This window comes from Anguilla anguilla, chromosome 18, assembly GCF_013347855.1.
Source record: "Anguilla anguilla isolate fAngAng1 chromosome 18, fAngAng1.pri, whole genome shotgun sequence".
Lineage (NCBI taxonomy): Eukaryota > Metazoa > Chordata > Actinopteri > Anguilliformes > Anguillidae > Anguilla > Anguilla anguilla.
In genome coordinates, this window is record NC_049218.1 from 23,422,858 (window position 1) to 23,442,188 (window position 19,331).

At 44.6% G+C, this 19,331-nt stretch overlaps 1 protein-coding gene across 2 annotated transcripts; it reads right to left on the minus strand.

Moving 5' to 3' along the window:
- Nucleotides 1-32: 32 nt before the first annotated feature.
- Nucleotides 33-17,880, minus strand: rab23 (RAB23, member RAS oncogene family). Of its 2 annotated transcripts, none has more exons than XM_035399727.1 (7): nt 17,281-17,880; nt 10,925-11,157; nt 8,314-8,399; nt 7,104-7,260; nt 6,079-6,161; nt 5,619-5,711; nt 33-4,806 (listed from the first exon to the last, which is right to left on the minus strand). In XM_035399727.1, the coding sequence occupies exons 2-7, from the start codon at nt 11,077-11,079 to the stop codon at nt 4,667-4,669; spliced, it is 714 nt and encodes a 237-aa protein (XP_035255618.1). In that variant the 5' UTR covers nt 11,080-11,157; nt 17,281-17,880; the 3' UTR covers nt 33-4,666. The 2 variants fall into 2 exon arrangements, with proteins under 2 accessions (XP_035255618.1, XP_035255619.1); XM_035399728.1 differs by lacking the exon at nt 17,281-17,880 and adding an exon at nt 15,023-15,047.
- Nucleotides 17,881-19,331: the final 1,451 nt, after the last annotated feature.

The following is a 19,331-nucleotide window of genomic DNA, read 5'->3' on the forward strand; positions in this document are numbered from 1 at the left end:
GTGCCAAAAACAACACTTATTGGGCTTGTCAATAAAAGTGCTCAGAAATCTATACATTCTTTATTGATGTTTGCACAACCATCAAACAGCCTGATGATACACAAATTGGTAGACTGAAGGTCATCGCACTGGACTGTTGGATGCTGGGTACATAAGTAGATTCATGAAATTATAAGAACAAAGCAGCAACAGAGAATACAGTATGGTGGGGGTAGGGGAGGAGGAGGGGTGGGGTCACTGTGCGTTCCACCACTTTTATGTCACAGATGAAATAGTGTTGTAATTCACTAATGCCTTTTAACACATGTCCAAACAGAGTTCCTCCCAAAGTCTCCTTGGAGACCAGCACATACCAGCAACAACAGAGATAAAAGCCAGGATTAACTTGGATGTTTTACAACCGATGAAGAGAGCTTTCAACTTTCTTTTTTCCTGAAGCATGGATTATAAAGATGCGTGATTTGTTAGCTCGGTTTGATGAAAGTCATGTGCCTCTCTGTGGGGGTTGGGGGGTGATTGTAGTGTAAAACCACTGTTACAGAATAATTAAACAAATGCGCAAAGATGCACAGCAGCCAATGGGTAAGGAGCCATGGTAACATAATTAAAAATAGGTAAGGGGCAAAATTAACAGAAGAAGCAGCGGACATATTTAAGATTAACAACAAAAGAAAAACACAAGTGTATTCCAGCTCAGTGACCGGACCTCCATCTGCTCAGTTTTGGAAGCAGTCCGCAGGCCCAGCTCTCTCCACAGCACATTGCTGAAGACCGGGATACGAGGGACAGAAAAGCGTCTGGATCCGAGCCCGCCGAGCTACAGCATTTCAGCTCGGTCCCCACGAGCGGACGGGTTTCTGGAAGAACAGACTGTTCTTTTTTAACAAGCCAGCCCCTGGAAAGCGCTCAACGCAAACACCCCTCACATTTTCCTGGTCTTCTCCGCACCCGTTAAGCCCTGCAGAGTAAGCATCACCCGCCAAGTTTTCAGGTTCAAATTCCCCTCAGTTTTAGCTACGAAACAATGCACCCAATCACAGGGCTTCGTTCTCAGTGGCACCCGTGACTCATACCCCACCAGTGAGTTGTGTGTGTGTGGGGCGCGTTTTGGTGTTGAAGCTCAACATGACCACAACCCTATCTCATGCTATAACAATAGCCTTTCAGAAACAAACATCTCCACCTAGGTCTCCGGTCACCTGTGCCCCAAGAACACACAAGATTAAGCACGTTCCCTCGTACAATCTTATAAACCAGCGACTTGTTTACACCCTTCAGGCCACAGAGTTCTGTGGGAGAGCTTTGCCAACCATAGAACAGGTGTAACTCACAGATACGTGCAGCTAGCATCAGGGCTAAAGTGAAATACACCTGTCCAATGGCAGGATTAATGGTGTCCTGCCCCTATGGACTACTGGTCATAGATAGCTAATGACTCAGTCAAGGATGGGGCCTGCAATGTCTGTGCTACAGGGTGTAGCAAGTACACATAGGGAGCACCAGACCGGGATCAAGATGTAAGTTATGTTCCCCTTTCATGTCATTAGGAGCCAGGGACAAGAAAGTAAGCGTGGCTGACTCGTAGAAGTACAGACCACTGATTTTCAGGGGTTTTTTTTCCCAGCGCATTGAGTTCTGAAAAGCAGACAAGGCTGTAGTTCTGCTTCTACAGGATTCAGTAAAATATCAGCATCCCCCTCCCCCACCAAGAGCTGATTCTGAAATTACACCAATTTTATTTTCCAGTGTTTGGCCTTTACCTTAACTTAGAAAAGGCTGGCGTGGATTCATTGTGAATGGAGCCTGGCAGAAAATGGTAGTCATTTACTTTTCTGTACTTTAACCACTGTGTGGACAATGCATCATTCATGTTAGAAGTAGCCAATCGAAAACGGTCATTTGAGATCCAAAGCGATCGTCATATTTGCTGTTTGATGTCATTTCCGGTTATCAACACTTAGCACAGCGGCGACAGGAAATCTACATTAAGGCAATTCTGTGTGTATTCTCGTGTGTAAGCAGAATTGTTTTTGTGCCATTGGTCACAGCAGGAATGGGAGGTCAGCGGACACTCGCATGAATTAATTGCCTGGGCAAAAACAATTCAGAGGAAAAACAAAATCATAAGATCTCATTATGAAGGCAATATTACATCAAGTATTCTGCAAGCTTAGCATTCTGCATGGTGTATCGGTTACCAAATCACTGTGGAAAATTGTGAAAATGAGAGGGAGCCTCCATTTGAAAAAGCCATAATCTAAAAATGTTAAGGATGCCAAATGAAGAATACTTCTTTTTTGGCTACCGTTCCAAAATGTCTGACTCCCACGGTTATTCAAATTTTAAAAGGCAAGCAAAGGCTGAACCCTACACCATCTCTGGCTGCAAAGACCCCGTTTTTGAAGGGACATCGACTTCTCAAAGGGGTACGCAATTTCAGAACAGGAATTAAACCACAAGTTGTCTTAGTTTAGCCTTTTCTGAACTCTTGAAATAGTTTTTTCAGAGGAGGTTCCACTTAAAATTAAACAAAAGCAATATATTGGAAAAAGCAAACGCTACAAACATGTAAACATAATTCCGATGCTAAACCCAACGTGAAAAAGGGCCCATTTAAAGATCTGGGATCCAGCCGAGCGGCGTCAACACACTGGGAATGTTTTATACAAGCGCCCGCCTGCCTGTAGTCAGACTGTGAGAAAATCCACCCTGGCTTTGCCGGGAGCTTCAATCCATATCTTATCAGCGAGAGCCGTTCCTTTCACTGAGTCTGCAAGTCACCAAGGCCGTGCGGGAGACCCTGCCAGTTACCAAGCGCGTTTCGTTACAGCGATTTGTCCCTGTCCTGTAAGGCGAGGGCTCCCAAACCAGGACCCACTTAGTCCAAGGATTCCTACGGGGTCCGAAGCAAAACGAAAAGGGAAGAAAAAAAAATCTCCCTTTTAAAAATATTTAGTTTTCTGTTTATATTTCCATATTTCAAAAATTACATATTTTATACACTCAGATAAAAAGAAACTATGTCTGAGTTTACACATCCTTGGTAATACTGTGATTATTGTAATTATTACATATTTAGATTGTACTAATGAGTACAAGTCCTATTCCGAGCCATGGTACAGTGGCACCGCAATTTAGCCAAGCTTCCATGTAGTCATGTAATAGCATGTTAAAGAGCCTGTAGTGCATGTTTTCAAAATGGTGTCAGGGCTAACCTTTTTTTAAAATTATTTATTTCATTTTTTTAAAGGAGGGGTCCCATATTCACAGGGTTCCCACTTTAGGTAGCTTTGGGATTAAAACATTTTGGGGAACCCCGGCAGTTCAAGACTCACTCACCTGAGAGCGAAAGCAAGGAAATGGGGGAACCGGTAACAGGCAAAATGGCGGCCGGGAAGAGGGAACGTGAAGGCTAACGGCTCTCTGCGGACGAGACGCCCGTGCTTTTCAAACGGCCAGAGTCCGTGTGCTCCTAATGCCACAGAGCGCTGCTTTGGATACTGTTCAATTAAACCGATTCACAGTCTCCGCAAGTTCTCAAACCAACAGGAGTCACCATATAGTCTGATTTAGCGTAATTCAGTCATTGTGATTCTTACAATTCAGTACCATTCAAACAACATACTGCACTTGCTTATATATATACATATATATACATATATATATATATATATATATATAAAACCAAGTGTATATATATACTCTGCCACATATTTTTCTGTTTTAAAAAACGTGTTCCATATGATTAGAGACAAATATTCTATCTATATCACCTGCTGAAGTACCTTGTAAGATTGTGTCTTTATACAGTTTTAATGAGGAAGGTAGTTAAGTTTTCAAAACAATTTGGCACTATATTAACTCATTAGTTTTTTCTGTTTTTTTGTCAGGCAGTTGAACGCCCACATTCACTAAACACCGTCATGTTATATAAAAATATCCTGGAAAAAGATTAACTACATATATATTCATGACACATATCGAAGCAGATTCAATTCATTTTAAGGAAAAAAAATAGTACCAAATAATCTGTAGACTATATCTCTACCATTACTAACATATTGCACAGATGAACAGTAAAATGCACAAATGGTACTCTGAAAATCACATATGTACACATACAAATATGTTTTGCTGATGAACCAGCAGGAAGCTATGCTGCTCTGGGCCATTAGAAAGAACAATAATTTTATATCACTTATGGAATGTCGGAATGCAAATATGTGAAATCCGCATTCAATTTGGACGCAGCGAAGCCCAGATTTTATACCTTTGGCTGTCCTACCGTACGCAGCCACCAGGGGGAAACAAAGAGTGTGATTTAGAAGGAGCTGGATAGTCTTGCAGCAAGAGCTTCCCAACGACGGACTGTTCACAGGGATCAAAGGCAGCACAGAGGCCTCGCAGCAAGATGCATAACTCAAGAACACAGGTTGTGCACATCCGGTGAGACAAAAAGCCACCATCTTTGGACCACCTCTCAGGCTGACTGTGTTCGACAGGATATGACAACACAGACATCACCCGGAGACCTACTTCCTAACGTACTGAGTTCTGCATGATGCTGTGAAGCCTTTGAACCCTGTGATAAAGCCTGCGGGTCAGTTTTCCCGCCACCAGTCGGGGTTCGTTCAACCCTCGATCCGACGGGGGCGGGGTCTCTGTTTTACAGCAGGCGGCAGCTGCCGAAGGGCGTTTTGCTCTTCTTGGTCCTTTGTCGGTTCGGTCGCAGGTTGATGACCTCACAGCCGTTCAGGCTGCTGGAGTTTTGCCCGGAGTGGCTGCCTCCTGCCGTGTTGAACACCCCTGTGAAAGGAAAGGAGAGCGCGACTGAGCGGAGGGCTGGATCTAACGAAAGGAGGAGAGAAGCAATACACACATCCGATGCACAGAGCTACATTCTCTTTCAGCACGCAGGACGACTGCACATCGATTTACTGATCACTTACTCATGAAAAACGCGATGGATAATTCATTGATCACGTGAGGAAAAATGAGTGACTTTGATTTGGCTACTTTCTCCTAGCTGGATAAATACCTACTGTTGCTAGGTAATAGTAAACAACTTCCAGACTGACTGAATGAGGCCCGTTTCACGACAAACCCTCAAAAAATGTAGCCAAGACAGTGTGCAAGTCTTCTGCTTTTATGTATTGACAAAAAAAGATATATTTATCCCCCAATTTCTCACAGTACAGAACGACCAATCATATACAGCCGTGCTTGTGATGTCACCAGCTGTGTCTATCTACATGCGCCGCCACGCTTTCACAGACCCCAGCGGGAGGAAGACGCATAACCTGCAGTTTCAGCAAGCAGCCTGCGGGGGTCACTAGAGAGCGACCGATCAGCGCATCTCGACTGACTGAAGCCTCCCTGATCGTACCCTAACCCTAACCCTGATCGTAGGGGATCGAACGCGAGCGCACTGGAGCAGACCACGGCCGGCAGCATCGTCAGGTGACTCATAACCCCCCGCGGCTTCGTCCCGCAGGCCTACCGACCGCAGCCGGCACAGGCACGGCCCGAATCGATCCCGGACCGCGGGGCGTCTGTCCCGCTAACACTCGGCTGGGTACCTGAGCACCACTGCGGTGTGCGGTTAGCGGTGGGCGTACCGATTTTATTGCTGGTTGTGTGCACCACCTCCGTCTCCTCCGCGCTCTGCTGCTTCAGTCTCTGCAGGTATTTGTCCGCCAGGTACTTGAAAACTGCGGAAACATCCGGAACAGAAAAGAGGCTTCATTCACCACGGGTTGCTCTGGCTCAGGACCACCTACAGGCCTGAATGTAAACACATGCTAATATATGCTAACAAATGCGTGCAGGGCGCTGATCTCTTAAGCCACTCGTCTCATTCACAATTTAACCACTTCCTGTGTTCCTGCCCTGTGCCAGTTACAAAAACAAACAAAGAACATTTTGGGCATTGTTGTTGACTAACTTTGAGTGAATCTCATCAGAGCACACTAAAGTTTGAACTCTTGTCTTATAGAGGATTCTCTATAACAGTTGAGAGACAAACGATACAGCAGCTTCAGACATCTGGTCATGTGATCATGTTGCCATGTGACCCACCTTCATTGACATTGAGGTCCTCTTTCACTGAAGTGCGGTAGAACCTCAGCTTCAGCTTCTTGGCCAATCCCTCTGCCTCCTCGCTGTGGACACCCCAAAAACAGCCCCAACAGGACCCCAGTCAGAACAGCCCCAACAAGACCCCTGTCAAAACACTCCCAACAGGACCCCTGAAAAAACAGCCCCAACAAGACCTCATGCAGAATCACAAACTCTATGTCAGAGGCTCCCAAGTCATTTCATGCAAACACCCCATAAGCGTCTTCAGACTCATCTACAAATAAAATACCTTTGCCCAACATTCACTGCTACCTGCAATGCAGTACCTATTAAACACTAGTACATGGAAGCACATTGTGCTTTGTGATATCATTATATCATGGTACGTACAAGCCATGGCTATTAAAACAATACAATCATGTAAAAATAATGACAATATTACCCAGTATTACAATAGTAATATATGAAGTTTATTTTTTTTCTTAGAGCTAAAATTACATAATATAAGAGGTACGAAAATATGAACAATAATAAATAATAAATGGGAAAACATTCTTTTCTGCTGTGAACTCACTGGAGCTCCTTGACAGACACCCTGGGATCCTGAATAAAGTAAATATTTCACTTCCTGTGCAGAACCCCGAATCAGGCTCACACTTTTTTTTTTTTTTTCAGCACCGGAGTGGTACGTTTTGTACGTTGCTTTGGATAAAAGCATCTGCCAAATAAATGTAATGCAATGCTTTTTGTTTCATAATTTTACAGCTGACTATTTACTGAAACTATTTATTTTATTTCAGGTAAAGAAGCTCAAAAATAACTTCTGACCCCAATCTGGGAATCAAACTCAGATCCCTGCGGTTGCAGCCACCAAAACAGGGACTGAGAAAGAGTACCACCTTACATCTCAATGAAAAATGTATATAGCTTTTCTCCCAGACTCGATCATTATCGTTTCTCCATTTTCAGGTTTAGTTTGAGTTTCTAAAAGACCTTTGAGAAAGGAGGTGGAGGTGTGGCCTTACTTTTTGATCACCGTGTCGTCCAGGAGGTCGATCTTGTTCTGCACCAGCACGGTGGGGATGTCCCCCACCTCCGCCTCCACCTTCTCCCTCCAACTGCCGATGGCCTCAAACGAGTCGCGGTCTGTGGTGGAGAAGACCAGCACACAGGCCTGGGCCCCTGCAGGGAGAGACCGCACACAGCACCCGATGGTCAGCTTCAACCACGACCGCACACAGCACCGAGTCACCCTCAACCCAGACCGCACACAGCATCTGATGGTCAGCTTCAACCGCGACCGCACACAGCATCTGATGGTCAGCTTCAACCCAGACCGCACACAGCATCTGATGGTCAGCTTCAACCGCGACCGCACACAGCATCCGAGTGGTCAGCTTCAACCACGACCGCACACAGCATCCGAGTGGTCAGCTTCAACCGCGACCGCACACAGCACCCGGTCAGCTTCAACCGCGACCGCACACAGCATCTGAGTGGTCAGCTTCAACCGCGACCGCACACAGCACCCGGTCAGCTTCAACAGTGACCGCACACAGCAAACAAACCGCAGACGCTTTTCCGCTGACGAGACGCGACATCGACTCCTTCATGTCTGATCTATTCATGTACACGTTTTCCCCTGACAGCGAAGATGACGGGTTCGGGTGGCCATGGCGACTCGTATCTTGCAGTGTGCAGTTAGCGACGGCGGCGGCTCGTAGTGGCGGTGTCGTCTGCTGACTTCTGTTCCGAGCTCTGCTCTTTACCGCGTCCCCCAAGATGCCAATTTCAGCCGGAGGCAAACCAGGGCAAACGCACTCCAGGGACTCTTGTGCAGGATGTTTGTCGCTTTTGAGGTTCCCAGGGAACTCCAATTCCATTACCATTTATTCAAAATATAACTCTGTGTGTGTGTGAGACTGTGTGTGCGTGCGCGCGTGTCTGTGCACTTGTGTGTCTGTCTGTGTGTGTGCATGCATGTCTGTGCGTGTCTATGTGTGCATGTGTGTGTGTGGTGTGTCTGTGGCATCTGTGTGTGTGTGTGTGTCTGTGCATGTGAGAAAAACATATGACCCGGTGTAATCACTACCATCTGTCCTAAACTATCTTCAGTAACAGCTGTGCTGCGACTTTGCGAGAAGTTGTGATGTAGCACACTGACAGTTACCCAGCCCACAGACCCTGCTCTCAGACCTCACCTCGATAGTAGCAGACCCTGTACCCAGACCTCACCTCGATAGTAGGCCTTGGTGATGGCGTCAAACTCCTCCTGGCCTGCTGTGTCCCACAGCATCAGCCTCACGTCCTCATCGTTTACCCTGCCGCAAAAAGAAAGGGGGCGATTAACACCATGGTATTTTAACAGGTCCCATGGCACAGACCTTGCACGGGCATGTAGACCTTATACTTACGACAAAACAGGGAACAGGGCATGCCTGGTAACCAAGCAAATCGCTACAACCCCTGAATTCTGATCCCTGAATGAAAACTAGCACTGCTACCACAGTCAAAACCCACCCAAAACTATGTACACCTTACTGTGAGCATTCACTTCAACTGTCAGAATAACAGAGTCCAGGTGTTCTGAACCAAATTACGCACTTCAGATGGGGAAAGACAGCCATAATTCTGGAGGACCTATTGATTTTTGTTTCCGTGATTAATTACATTATTCCTACAGTTAATATGGCCAGTCAGCCCAGGTGACCACTCTCCAGCACCAATACTGTATGAGGAAGACATTTATCTCCTTTGTCAAAGAAGACGGTTTCAGTGAAAAGGCTGGCCACGCATTTATTTCAAAGGCATACCTTTTTCAGTAGGTGTACTGGTGCACGCAAACTCAAGGTAATATGCAGCTGAACACCTTGGCCCAGGGATACATAACAAAACTGGCCAGTGCTACTTCAAACCCGTACTTCTATGAAATGTGCACTAGACATTTACTATGGCACTTACACATACATTCAGCGGTCATGCTAACCCAAGGAATGCAGCGTCTGTGGAATGCAGGCCATTTCAAAATCCGCACATTGCGTTCTGATAAAAACAACTATTTCTGCCATAATATGCCAATTGAATAACACAATAACACTTCATTTTAAACACAATAAATGCAGGCTATGTCGTTCATAATTTTATTGTGACAATTGTAACAGATGCGGGATCAAATAGTGGGAGGAAACAAGCTACAAATAATTATCAAAACAAATTTTTGCCACAGAGGCTAATATTAAAAAAACCTAGAAGTGATTTCTGTTTTAATTTACTTGTGTTGAGCAAGCGATCATTTATGACTTTTCATACAAATTAAGCGCTTTCTCTTTGAATCTCGCAATGCTACCAACAGCTGTGTAAATATTATGATCAATACACAACACAAATGTCGAAAGATGATTGGCTCACAGAAACAGGAGGAATTATTTTGTTGTGGTTCAAGTCTGGGTCATCGTCCGTTGTAATCTTTAAAAATGACCTTGGAGTATCTGCTTTTATAGAAGGCAGTGTATTTTTTCCTGCATTTTGGCTCTTGTGTAAAAAACACAGAAAAAATACCCAGAAACCTTTGTTAAACCGACCAATGGCATTCATGCAGTTCATCTGCCGTGTGCCACTCGAGGCTGTTCACAAGGGCTGCAGGAAGCACACGCATGCCCTCCCACAGGCCCACTGTGGACGTCATAATCATGCACATCCCTACATCCTGAAGGAGAAATGAGATAAATAATTGTTCACAGGAGAGAGAATCCTGGGTCACGCTCCCCTTTTTGAGACACAATTTTTTGAAGACAAAAACTTTAATTGTCCCTACCTCCACTGACATCTGGGACAATTGTTGAAGATCTGGGAGGACAATCTGATATGGTGGGGATCCAATTAAACATATATCGATAGCTTCACCAGCAAAACTGTCGATTAATTAAATGATAAATCACGTACAAAACACAGGCAATCTGTAACTTACAAAATTACTTTCTAACCGGTAACAAAAACAATTAAATTAAATCTGAGAGGTCATTTTATTTAAAGGCAACTTTCTTTAACTGATCTCTGCAGTAAATTTTAAAAAATACAGAAGAAACAAATGCCATTGAAACTCATCATTGTTTAAACGGAGACGGTATTTTAAGCGCCCTACGCCAAGGTTCTGCATGGGGGCGGAACGCGGCTTTGCCTCCGCTGTGCTCGGGGAGCTGCAGGCTCCAGTCCCTTTGAGAGCCCGGGCTAAGGCAGCTCAGGTTTTAGCTCTGGCATTTCCTGACAGTAACTCTGCTTCGTCACGCCCCAGCCGCACCGCGAGGAGAACAGATTTTCCGGGCAGATGTATCTTACTCGGGCGTCCTGCCCTGCGAACCTCCTCTGCGCCATTTCTGCCACAAAATATTGCGAGAAGACATCAACAGTCATGCTGTCATACTGTGTGCCCATCTAAGACAAAGCACAGTTTGTCAGTCTATACCAGACTACGGCCTACACTGGAGCGAGATGTATAATATTACATGGACCATGTTTTAAATGCATGACATGTCTATCTATGGCAGGACTTCACAGACTAGGGTACTGGACTGCAGACAAGGACTGCACCTTGGGAAGATGGAACAGATTTTCCCTTTTCACATATTTTGCTTTTCACAAGTCATAAGCCGGGTTGTAACAATATTCTGCAAGGAAGAACTGACGTGACACCTGAATTCTCACTGAACACCTGACAGTCTCAGAAATGGCTTCAAACCAGGTTCTACCAGGAACAGGAGCTGAATCAGGGGGGTCAGTTTGAGGCAGAAGCCTCAGACATAACGCGGCACTGTAGAACAACATTCTGCCGCTCCGTGAGCTTGCTTACACGATCTGGCGCTCTAGGAAGTCCACCCCGATGGTCTTCTTGTAGTCCCGGGTGAAGATGCCCTTGCAGTAGCGCTGGATCATGCTGGACTTGCCCACGGCCCCGTTGCCCACCACCACCACCTTGATGGCCACCTCCATGTCCTCCTCCAACATGGCTGCCGTCTCTCACGGGACGCTCCTCGCGGGTTCTGGTTCCGACTGGCTCTGGGATCACTGCAACCCTACCTGAGACTGCGGGAGAAGAACACGCAACGCCTTGAAAAAACATGCATTTACACAAACGATATGAGAGTCCTGCCATTATGGAACCAAGAGAAAACAAATTGGCCAACAGCACTACATAGTCTAGAGTCAATATTAAACATAACACGCAAAGACGGTCTCTTAGGCAGACCTAAGAGACCGAGAGCGGGAGACAGCACTTGTGGGAATTACCTTAAATCGTTATCCTACCACTACAATAATCCTGCTTGCACGCATACTATACACATCTGCAAGCAGCTGAAATTGCACTGAGGGCTGCAGCATCTTTAAAGTTTAACAGGTTTGCATTTCAATTATTCTGACACTTGACTATATTCCACCCTCACAATCAAATATTTAAATAACAACATAAAACCAATTCAATAAGTCTAGGGGGCTTTAAAAAACCCGATCTGACATAAAGTAAACCTCAAGACTGACAGACATCCAAGACAAGGCCAAATCACATTCCCCAACTCCTAGGGAGAATCCAACATCTGCTGCTTTTCCCCCCCTGGGGGGCGACATGTTTTGGGTTTCACGGCAACCGATGAACTTGTGCGCAGTCAAAAATAAGGAGGACATTGTTTGATTTGTAAAATGGTTTATCGGGACGGGGACCGAGGGCCATAAAACTCCTCCAGCGGGGGGCGAACCCGGGGAGTTTTTATTTTTATGGCAGGAAGGGAAAATTCCGCTCCGCAGGCCCGCTAAAGCAAACACAGTGCAGGGGGGAGGGTGCGCGGTCGGTGCCCCCCTCCCTGGTGACTAAAGCGACCCGCGGGTGCGTCCTGTCGGGGCGCCGGGGCGAGGCTGTCCCAAAGCGGTTTCCCGTTCTGAGGTCATTCTGCTCCAGATGGCCGTGTTGACTCCTGCGTTCTGCTCAGTGAGCCGGAAGCTCTTTGCATCCTTGCATCTCTCAGACGAGATCCAGTGCAGGAAGAGAGACTGGAGGGGGGGAGACCTGTCCGGTAAACCTGACACCACATACAACCGCCAACCGCCAGGCAGCGACTGTCCCAATACCCCTTTACCAAGAGCTGGAATCAGGCTGGCTCATTATACCCCTTTCCCACTGCAGAGCTGAACCAGGCTGGCTCATTAAAGCCCTTTCCCACTGTAGAGCTGGAACCAGGCTGGCTCATTATACCCCTTTCCCACTGTAGAGCTGGAACCAGGCTGGCTCATTATACCCCTTTCTCACAGTAGAGCTGGAACCAGGCTGGCTCATTATAACCCTTTCCCACTGTAGAGCTGGAACCAGGCTGGCTCATTATACCCCTTTCCCACTGTAGAGCTGGAACCAGGCTGGCTCATTATACCCCTTTCCCACTGTAGAGCTGGAACCAGACTGGCTCATTATACCCTCTTTCCCACTGTAGAGCTGGAGCCAGAGACTCACGAAGTACAGATTTCAGGTGGTTTTCACATTGTCTTTCCATTGTTTTTTTTAGAATCAAAAGGGAACTAATCATGAGAGCTCCACTCTACAGCCCATCAGTCATGATGTAGACCTGCATGGAGGACATGCAGATCAAGTGCAATGTATCAATGACATAAAGTGGTCATATGTTTACTAAATCATGAGAAGAAGCATGAGGCCAATATTTCTCACTACACAATGAGTAAAGCCCAATCACAACTGAAGGCCCATCACTTTGCTAAAAAATACTCAATCAGTTTGGTATATCAGAAAGCCAGAAGACAAGTCCATCCAGCCACCAGTTTCCACTCTGGTATCCAACTACTTAACGGTTACAAAAAAAATTTTTTTTTAATAAATAAAGCACTTTACTACAGCCAGCACTGCAGGTGCCCTATTGACTGAGAGTTGCTAGTGCACAATGAGAGAGGGAAAACCCAGACGATTAAAACGGTCTCTCCCACAGCGATGCTCCAACAAGCTACACACATCCCCACGGAACTGCAGGCTGCAGTTAGGAGCGGTGCAGTTAGGCCTCGTTCTGTGGGGGTTTTCCACCATTAGACTGCCTACGTGTCTGAGAAGGACCCCAAACTTACGTGATGAAATGCAAATCCCTCCTGTTGCCGTAGTGGGTGCACTGAGGTATGCTTTTGTAAACAGTTAAATTTTCCCCATCTACCTGCATTTTAGTGAGCGAAAAATAATTAAATGAAACACAGTGACTTGTCTCCATTTCTCCATCTGGCTTGAGCAACACGTCTACTGGCTACTTCAGAATGAAAATTTAAGCCCACAACTCCTTAGTCTAGTTCCAACCAGAGACCGTTTTGGTCCAGGAAACTGAAAGCTCTGAATTAGCCTATTTGCTGATGTGTTCTTTTAATACTTTTTGTGTTCACAAATGGCCAAGAAATATTTTTAAATGATTCTGGTCAAATAAATAAAAATGTAGAAAAGCCCGTGCCGAGATTGGCTTGCTTTCCCCCTCAGCTAAACGGCAGGTTTTCAGTGAGCGGGGTTAATTGGATAGAATGTACGTCGCTAAAAACTCTAAAATCGGTGAAATGCTTTCTACTTCTACCATGTAAATGATGCTCCTGTCCCTTTAGAGTTGGCTGGTTAAATTGGAAATGCCTAAGCACTGCACGTTCCCTGGATACAAAAGAACCAATATGCTTTTTTTCTTTTCCAAAAAATGAAGAGACTCATACAAAATGGGTTTCATTTCTGGAGGCCCGGGGCTCTGTAATGCTGCAATAATCCCAACAGGGCTTCACAAGCTACCTACAAAAGCAATGTGGCTTTGCTAAGAAGCTAGCGCTGGTGCACTGGCGCAGTGCCGTCCCTCCTTCACCTCCCTCCCAGCTGCTGCTGCTAGTGACACTCCCAGTTGTTGCAGAAGAGACGTGTGATGGATCGGTAAGGTTCACCGTTAGCTGGCGAATAGCTTTCAAGCTTAGATATGCAGAATATCTTAGAAATGTGGGTGTCATTTCTGGAGTTTGACACTGCTGTAGAGTAATGTTAGTATACAGTAGCTCAGCGTTACAATGTTATTACACATTGAATGATCTGCAGGTTTAACTATACGATGGAAAAGCCTAGCTTATGTTGTTTTCTTTTGTGTGGTCTGGCAGTCTAATGTTACTGCACAGGACAGGCTGCTCTAACCTAGTAATGGGGAATGGTTTACATATGACATGACTTATACATATGAATATTAATGAGCTCAGGATACATGCCCACCCTGTCCTTATCTGCTGAATAGGCCGCAGTAAAATAATAATGCCCTTACAATTTAATGGTAATAACTGGGGTTAAAACTTGAAAAAAATACAAAGAAGACAATCAATTGTCACTTTTGGGGAATATAAGAGTAATTTGAATCCTGTTGGCTGAACCTTTAATCTTACTGGTTCAGTAGGTAGCTAAAAGAACCAAAGTTCCACTTTATGTAACCCTACCACAACTACTGTAATCTAATAAAACAATGCTTAATATACAAAATGCCTTAATATACAAAATGCCTTTGAAAGCAATGACTATTATGTATTGGCACAACAACTGCTGCAAAAACAAATGCAGCCACTCCCCAGCCCACCCCAACCTCCCCCCCAAACAGGCTCAGAAGGGGTGACTGCCATGGATTTCCACAGGCCAGCTCCACAGGTCTGACAATGCTGGGGATCCAAGAGACTGTATGAAAAATTCCACGGTTCACAACTACACAACAGTGGCATTAGATTCCCCACCTAAGCCAATGCAAACAAGCTAGCAGTCTGGGAGACAGAGCAAGGCTTTTGTGCATTACACCTACAATGAGAATAGAGGGAGAGACCAGGATGAAACTGCACTGAGCACAGACTGGGTTAAAAGCAACGACACTCCCCACCCCCGGCGTTTAAGAGCAGTAACCAAATACGGTACCCGACGCAGCCCTGCCCAAACTGCCACGTGCTCCCGCTGAAGCTCGGAGAGAAACGGCGGCCGCTCGGAAATGACTCCGTCCCGACGGCTCCTGCTCTTCTAAGGAAACGAGGAGAAGCATTCTGCGCCACAACCTGCTTCCAGGGCCAATTTTGGACACTCGGTCAGCTCCACCCATTACCGCTCTCGCGCGCCCATTCTTCGGCGGTTGAGAGAATTCGTTTTTAGCAAAGGCTATTTCTCTCTCTCTCAAGAAAAAAAAAGAATGCCGGCAACGGAGTCATTCGGAGATTACATCACGAACATTACTGACTTAGCTCCCCGAACAGCAGGGAGTTCTGAAAGGAATTCACACTGCTGGCAAACATCCAGACTGCCGATCTGAGCGCACTGTTAATCTCCAGAACTAGCCATGTTTGCCAAACAGAGGGCTAAATCCAGGCTTACAGCCATCATTATTAACTAAACGGCAATCGGAAAGACCTTAAACCTAATCATCTGTTTAAGATGCCCATCTGACAAAGACACAAATTTACAAAAACAGCCTAAACGTACAAAAACAATTGTGATTTTATTCACAGCCGTCAGATACCTCAGAAACGGTCTGTGACCTCTGTACCAGAAGGAATAACAGAGGTGGTTGGTTCAAATCCCCAGCAGACTTTGCTCTTGTACCCTTGCGTGAGATACCCTGAATTGCTTGAGTGAAATGCATAGCTTTGCAAACAGAAAAATGTTAGACATACGGAAAGTAAGTTGCCCAGGGTTCTGATGTCACACAAAACACATTGCTACACATTGTACATGTGCACATCGCTAATAAATGGTGAATTCACATTTTTTGTTGCAACATTACAACTCAATGAAGATTATGCTCAGATATGAATAAATACAAATTGTGCAAAAGAGGGCATTCCATGTAATCAAGTTTTCTGATACAGGTATATACACGCTCAGTTGTGCAAAACTGTTACTACACAAATAAATAAATAAAAACATAACAACTTGCAGGAATAGGATGAAACATTACCTGGTCAACTGTTGAACAGGAAACGTAAGTAACACCCTGGCAGGGGAGCAAACCCCACAACACAAAACCAGTATTCAGAATCCAAAACAAAGTGCAGTCGCTGCGCGCGCGATGTTGTGCGTCCACGCCAGCCCTCACAAAAGCCAGGCACAAACACACCTTTCTGGTACAAAAACACCTTTCCGGCACAGTCGCCCTCTGGTCTCCGCGCAGGAAGTCAAACTATCCTCGTTTCAAACGGCAGCACAAAAATAACCCGGCACAATGGACACTTCGCCGGGACAGCGGCGCTTAAGCTTTTCTTAACCTCCTTGTAAGGGCCACTACTGCTGACACTGACAGGCAACAGGTAACCAAGGAATTATGCACCAGCTAAAATTGAGTGGCGCGGGTGTGAGTGTACTTGGAGGCTTGGTTGGGGCGGGGCATGCAGCTACATTTTCAGAATTAAGTAAGTCATTATTTCTCATTATATTGTTTTGGAATGGAGTTATGCATTATTGCTTATTTGACGTCTAAATATAAATAAGACAATAACTAACCTACCAAATGAAATTTCCCATTTACAACCACTCAACATTACTGACATTAAATTCAAGTTAATTTCAGACACAAAAGTGTTTTGACCATGGTAAATGTGCTACCCTTAGTAAAACCTTTAGTTAGTATCTATAAAACAATGAAAAAGAACAAGGCAAATGCATTATGTCACAGGCTGGACTTTTTCAGCATCAATGACCTGGGTAATTTCTTGCGGATAACTAGATCAGTTGCACAAGCAAACTAGCAAATAATGCAAAGTCAAATAGCTAGCTAATAAAGTCAGTTAGCTAGAGCCAATTGAGAGTTGTACGTCACTTAAAAATGTGCAAGTGCAATAATAAATTATTTTTAAGCAATTATGAAACAAACATTTTCCATTGACAACAAACAGCGTGATTCATTAACAATATAACTATAGGATGGCAAAACACATACAATTTACGCAGGTTAGCTGTTTTATAACGCTAAAATAGCTTAATTTACTAGTAGATCCTGTTCTGAACATCAGCGAGCAAACACTGGTAAATATGCAACCGACGCTCATTAGAAAGACAACGTCTAGTCTGCAAGCTAGGCCAGAAAATAGAAGTAAAGGTTCTGTTGCTAGCTGGTTATGCGGTTGTATTGCAAAAATGCAGGCGCCAGTGAGCTTCAGTCAACAAGCGAATGGAATGCTCTTCCTTACCTGAGTCCAGTTACCATGTCTGGCTTCGTGCAGCTGCAACACCCCGGAGTAAATGTGAAATTGAGCAACCGATCTCTTCGATTTCACGCCCGTTTTCAGGTTGGCTCCAACAAAACTGGGCCGGAACAACACCAAAATGTGGCTAACTAGCTAAGTAACTAAATATATCAATGAAGCATTGACGCACATCTTCCTTAAGGACGGGCTTGGAAAGCGGCCTGATGTTGCCTAGCGAGGCAACGCGTTACCCATCCCTTACCCTTGGCAACTGGGTTAGAATATCATTAATCATTAAAACTTAACTACCGCAAACCAGTACAGCATTGCCGTGGATATGGAAACAAAACACGTTCAAACAGCACGGAGTGTTTTCCACCCTTTCACGACTATACAGACATGGACTGAATATAATTAGCCAGCTATTATCTTCACACGATTTCTTTGCTCAGTCTCAGTTGGTCTGGCTCCCTAAGCAGTCGGTTGCTATAAACGCTCTTGATTTCCGGTCGTAAACATTGTAGACAGAGGCAGTGCTACCAAACACTGATCCTGAATCAGATGAATAATTTAAACCAAGTGCTTTCGATGCGCATTAGCGTTATTTTTGCTGACTCTGGATCAGTTCTTGGGATCCCGATATTGCTTCCACGGCGCACAAAACGCCCCACAAAGGAAGTGACTTCACGGTCCCCCCTCCCTTCCCCAGAAGCTTCATACTTTTGGGTCTCTTGAGCTGAGTTAACCCTTCCACGTCTTTCTTAATTATTTCAAAAAAGTTGGCAAAACCTTAGATAGTGCTAATAACTGTAAATATATGTATTTCCTGATACCGCGTAGAACATACTATAATTCCAGTAAAACCACTTAAAATACCTGTGGAAATTTTAAAATATATACATTTTTTCATTTTGTTCAGCTTTGTCAAGTCCTCAATCAAATCAGGTTGTGAAGGAAAAGACAACAGTTGGGAATGCAAATAACCAGGGTGGCACCGGCACATATCAACCAATATTGGTATTCTGTGGCCGTGGCTGTAAGCCCCCTGCTTTGAAATGGATCTATCCCGTCTACAGCGCGCTCGCGTGGAAAAACCGAGAAAGACAAGCATCAAGGCAAAAAATATTCATTCAATTGTTTTACCATTTGCATGTTTGCTGAAATGAGCAATACATAAATTAATAGGAAACTAGAGTTTTAATTTTTAACCAGTCACCAGCTTATGAAACTCGCTGCGCTTTGCTCACACAGTTTCTTGTTCATCTCTCAACTCTCCTTGTAAATTTTCCAAGCATAATGTTCGACTGTTGCTGTTGAGAGTTCGGTAGGAGAGGTAGATCGTACTTTCTGGAGTTAATGTTACTCGTGTGACAGGTATTGAAAAAAGAGATAAAAACAAAATACAATTGTAGATATTAAAATTAAATTATTGTAGTTCAGAATTCCGTATTAGCCTATGCAATTAGCCTACTAAGTTCCGCCAGTCTGATCTATTTGTGGCTGACTGAACAAAATTAGATTTGAACGGGCTGCTGCATGCCATATTAAGTGTAAGTAGCTTTTCGTATAGGTTAGTGACTATAAATTAGTGAGCACACCCTCCGCATTCATTATCCTATACGAGTACGGCTAAACTGCTCCCAAGAAGCGTGTCAATGGGTAGGATGTGATATAACACCTCATTATAGGACGTGACGTGGCAGAAAAATGAGGAATCATATGAAACCAATTAATTGGAATAGCAGTGGAAAACAGCTACCGATGGTTTCTGATATATTCAATATTTACGATGCAATGCAATGAGATAATGATGTGACAAATGTTGTTTTTTTCACACCCCCCTACCAACACAGACACACTATCCTGTAGGTCTTTGAGGGTATTTTTATGTGCTGCACTTACATTACATTTAGATACATGGAGTAAGACCGTAATTATTCTCATAATAAGTAGAGGAGAGTGGGTTTTGTATTTGGTTCAATTCTGAAAATATAGATGAGATAGATGAATCATTTTTTAAGATGAACAACCAATATACCTTGGCTATGATTGCA

Excerpts from the sequence above, each read along its gene's own strand:
- rab23 (XM_035399727.1), bottom strand. The coding sequence starts at position 11,079 with ATGTTGGAGGAGGACATGGAGGTGGCCATCAAGGTGGTGGTGGTGGGC. Across the intron at positions 8,400-10,924 it reads TTCCTAGAGCGCCAGATCGT|GGTAAACGATGAGGACGTGA; the intron begins GTAAGCAAGCTC and ends TTTTTGCGGCAG. Across the intron at positions 5,712-6,078 it reads GGACCTCAATGTCAATGAAG|TTTTCAAGTACCTGGCGGAC; the intron begins GTGGGTCACATG and ends ATGTTTCCGCAG.